This window comes from Ipomoea triloba, chromosome 8, assembly GCF_003576645.1.
Source record: "Ipomoea triloba cultivar NCNSP0323 chromosome 8, ASM357664v1".
In the NCBI taxonomy this organism is placed as follows: Eukaryota; Viridiplantae; Streptophyta; class Magnoliopsida; order Solanales; family Convolvulaceae; genus Ipomoea; species Ipomoea triloba.
The window spans coordinates 13,424,962-13,429,699 of NC_044923.1; the positions used below are offsets into that span (position 1 = coordinate 13,424,962).

At 38.2% G+C, this 4,738-nt stretch overlaps 1 protein-coding gene across 1 annotated transcript in view; it reads right to left on the reverse strand.

Annotated features, from left to right (window-relative positions):
• Positions 1–3,661, reverse strand: part of LOC116027422 (NADH dehydrogenase [ubiquinone] flavoprotein 1, mitochondrial) — a 4,867-nt gene extending 1,206 nt beyond the window's left edge. The window contains exons 1-2 of the mRNA XM_031269045.1: positions 3,507–3,661; positions 376–1,853 (exon numbers count right to left, since the gene is read on the reverse strand). Of these exons, the coding sequence (XP_031124905.1) occupies positions 393–1,853; positions 3,507–3,509 (1,464 nt within the window). The 5' untranslated portion in view covers positions 3,510–3,661 and the 3' untranslated portion in view covers positions 376–392. The remainder of the gene's footprint in view (positions 1–375; positions 1,854–3,506) is intronic.
• Between the last annotated feature and the right edge of the window lie 1,077 nt (positions 3,662–4,738).

Consider the following 4,738-nt stretch of genomic DNA (forward strand, 5'->3'; position numbering starts at 1 on the left):
GGGGGGGGGGGGGGGGGGGGGGGGGGGGGGGGGGGGGGGGGGTGGACAATCCCCGTCCCCGGCAGGGATGGAGAAACTCTCCCCATCCCAACCCCGTTCCCTGAAAAAATTTCCCGTCCCCGCCGCGAGGACCGGGTTTCCCCATCGGGATTGGGTTAAATTGACATCTCTAGCTATGATGCTGTTCTATCTTATAGTATGAATTCCATCAGTTTTAAGCAAACAATCACCCAAGGGGTAGATTGGGAAGAGAGGCAAAGCAAAAATAGGACAGGTTAGTAAACAATAGGAAAATGTTTCATAGAAAAAGGATTGATTTTTGAATCAGTACCTGTTGAATTCTATATGGGAGAAATGTTTAAGAACCAACCTTACCTTAATGAAACAGTTAATTAATTAGCAGCAGCCTGCAGTAGCTCCCTGTCTGCCCGCTCCCTGATCCTTCTTTCAAGCTCTGGTCTAAAGTGCCTAATAAGACCCTGAACAGGCCATGCAGCAGCATCACCTAATGCACAAATTGTATGTCCTTCAATCTGTTTTGTCACCTCATGAAGCATGTCAATCTCCTCGAGCTTTGCATTCCCAACCTTCATTCTTTCCATGAGCATCCAAAGCCATGGTGTACCTTCTCTGCAAGGAGTACATTGGCCACAGCTCTCGTGTTTGTAGAAGTAAGATAGCCTTGCAATTGCATCTACAATATCAGTTGACTTATCCATCACAATCACTGCAGCAGTGCCCAAACCTGACTGAACAGCCTTTAGTGCATCAAAGTCCATCAGAACATCCTCACACATGTGCTTGGGGATTAATGGGACAGATGAACCTCCTGGAATAATAGCAAGTAAATTGTCCCATCCACCACGAACACCACCACAGTGCCTCTCAATCAGCTCCTTCAATGGAATACTCATTTCCTCTTCAACTGTGCATGGCTTGTTTACATGGCCTGAGATGCAAAATAGCTTTGTCCCAGAATTATTTTTCCTCCCAAAACTAGCAAACCACTCTGGTCCACGCCTTAAAATGGTTGGGGAAACAGCTACCGTTTCCACATTTGTTACAGTAGTTGGGCAACCATAGAGCCCTGCATTAGCAGGAAATGGAGGCTTCAACCTAGGTTTGCCTTGCTTCCCCTCAAGGCTTTCTATAAGAGCTGTCTCTTCACCACAGATATAAGCACCAGCACCAAAATGAATATGGACATCAAAATCATAACCAGATCCACAAGCATTCTTCCCTAAAAACCCAGCTTCATAAGCTTCTTTCCTAGCCTTCTCAAGGTTCTTTCTTTCATTCACATACTCACCCCTGATGTAAATATATGCAGCTTGAGCTCTCATTCCCACTCCTGCAATCAAACAGCCTTCCAACAATTTGTGCGGATCATGGCGCATTATTTCTCTATCTTTACACGTACCAGGTTCACTTTCATCAGCATTGACAACTAGATATGAAGGGCGGCCATCAGAAGTCTTTGGCATGAAGGACCATTTAAGACCAGATGGAAAACCAGCACCACCTCGTCCTCGAAGTCCTGATTTTTTAACTTCATTGACAATCCAATCAGTACCTTTTAGTACAAGGTCCTTTGTTCTGTACCAATCTCCTCGTTTCATGGCACCTTTAAGAAAAGGATCATGCAATCCGTAAACGTTTGTGAATATGCGATCCTCATCTTTCAAGCCACCAAAGTGAGTCTTCTCAGGTGGTGGGGGAGGAGGTGGAGACTGTGGGGTATTAGCAGTTGACGCAGCTTGAGCGCTATATAATCTACCATTTAAGCCCCACTTCTGACTACAGCGTTGAACTAATGCAGTCCTTTGCAGTGAAAGAAGGCCCTTTACAGGTGCCTGAAAGAAAAATCATAAAAGTACATTAGTTATATTACTCAAATATATGGGCATAAAGCTGCAAACAAATTGAGAAGCAAATATAAAGTATATTCTTCTGCTGATGCTGTACTCTTATAAAGAAAAAATTGGTCCTCCACACACACCTACAAATTTCTACTAGGATTGCCAAAACCAGTAGAAATGAAAACCATCACTCACAGTCCTGACTCCTGTCACAGCTTGCCTTCAATCAAATAAGGGGTTATACCATTTCCAGAGAACGATGGAGGTTAAGGGTAAACTACAGACCTTTAATGACAATGGAATCTATGTCTGAGGGACAGGCTCAGATCATAAAACATGTATTTTGTGATAGCTTCTCAAGCCAGCCTAATATTTTTTCTTATCCATCCTTAAGGTTTGATAATCTAAGTGTGTGATGGATGGCATACTTACAAGTTACAACCACGAAAGCAATAGGAGATAGGCCATAATGGGCATGAAACAATTAGTACATAATTTAAAACTAATTTTCTCTAGTCCATTCTATAAGTTAACAGAAAATAGTATTTATTTGTGGGTTCACATAGGCAATAAAGAGGTAAACTAAAAACTATTCTGCACTAAGACTGATAATGTTAAGCAAAAGATGATGATTCAAGGGCTCCTAGAGATTAGCAATTGGAATGGTAGAGACATAGAATATTTAGATTTTAGCCTTGAAATATATTGAGATTAATGTTTAGTTTAGTATTATTGTTTCTTCACAATTGTAGACCAGAGGTACCACAACAAGAATCTCTTGATAACCAGTACAAAATCTTCAAGAACAACCAAATGAAAAACAGTCTGATTGCTTGAATGATTTCAGCAGTCCTAAGGCCCTTACTTTCTCCCTTTTTATCTTTTAAAATATAGAATTCCATTTCAAGAACCTCTTTCAAATAGACCCTTTATGAACAGCTCTTGTAAAATAAAAAAAAAATTCAACCATAATTCATTTAGTTCGTTCTTCAGCAAACATTAAAAATTACAATAGAAAATAATTCCAATTTCCAATAACAAAAACAACAACAATAATAATAATAACAGTAATAGTACTCCTACCATCCCAATTTGTGTAACCCAATTAGGAGGTCAATTGAATATTTGACTAAATTTATATTTAGGTTCAACTCTTAACAATTTAAGTTTTATATTAGAAACCTACTCATTATCTATTATTTAACCAAAAAATCACATACGAAAATTAATTTTAAGATTGTGTTGATATTAGAAAGCGAAACAGGACAATTTTTTGGAGTAACAAACAAATAGACTGAAATGAAAGGATAATAAAACAGTCCTAAGCCCTAACTGTGATGCTGGCTAAAAGTAAGATAGGGTTTATTCTAAGTCTGATTCATAAGAGTGAAATGTCCATTCCAAAAGCAAAAACACCTAAATCAATCCCTGTGAAGCTCAACATCAGCGTGATTAAAATCCTAACCATTTCTTAAAAATCGACCCAAACAATCCTTTCCCAGATCCCTCAAAAATTCCAATTTTTAAGGACACAAAGATTAAATTTTCATATGCAAAAAAAAAAAAAAAAATAATAATAATAATAATAATAATAAAGAAAAAAAAATAAAGAAAGTGGAAGCAGAGAGCTGAAATGGTCATTCGTACCATAGCAGGCGAAAGATACCGGAGACGAAGTGCGACGGATCTCTGATGCGAAGGTCGGGTAGTGAGAAACTCAGAACCTAAACTCTCAATTCAACCGAGAAGGCTAAAATGGTGATTCGCACCACAGGGATGGGATGTGAACGCATCAGACGGCTAGGATTTAATGGCGGTACTTCTGGAGCTCGGCTTTAGTTTGTGAATCGTGGTGATCCACGTAAAGACCCAAAGATGCGCATTCCTTGGGTTGGGCTTATAATTGGGCTTGGCTACGATTTCAATAACAAATATGTCATTTTGATTTTAAATATAGGATCGGTTTGAAAATTTAGGAATTGTTTTCTTAAAATTAATTTTTTTAAAATGACTAATTTTTAGAAACATATTTTAATTGTTTAGTGTTTGCCCGAAGATTAAAAAAAATTAGTTTTTCCTATCTAGTTGAACGTTAAGAAATTACATTTTTTATTTAGTTCATTTTTTAAATGAATATATTATTTGTTATAATAATAATAGTAATGATAATAATAATAATAAGTGGTCGTGGTGGTCTTTTTGGTAGTGGTGATGGTGGTAGTAGTAGTGGCAGTGCCAGTGGTGTTCTCTTCATAGCAATGGTTTCGACAGATTGAATCTCGTGAATTTCTTCATGTTCTTGAAAAAAGGAGTGTTGCTCCTTAGGAATATTCAACATATGCTCAGTTAGCGAGTCCTATTAAGCAGGCCTTGGAGAGAAGATTGGAACTTGAGATGGCCGAGTACCAACTAACATTGTAGCTTGCACAATTGGTCTTTCTAGATTTCCACCAAATATGTGTTCTTCATCTACCACAAACCCTCCCTTCTTCTTTGCAAGGGTCTCATAATTTCCTTCCATGTAGCCACTTGAATGGTGTTCAGTTCCTTCAATCAGTGGGGATGAAAGGTTGGCTTCAGCATCCTCTATTTCAGCATTACCTTCCAAATCCACCATCTAAATAGTAGCATCAATACCTAGTACTACAACTTCTCGGGTAACTTCTATTTCAGCTTTATTATCCAGTACTTCATCCTCTTGAATAGTTGAAATTTGAGCACTTTCCAAATAACTTTCTGGATTCATAGCTACACTACAAGAATGAAGACATTTAGTGACAAGTCTTTTGTGACACTTCGTAATTTAGTCACAAATAATACCCTTTTTATGACCAAAAAAATAATTCGACACTATTGTGTGGGATAATTGTGACAACTTT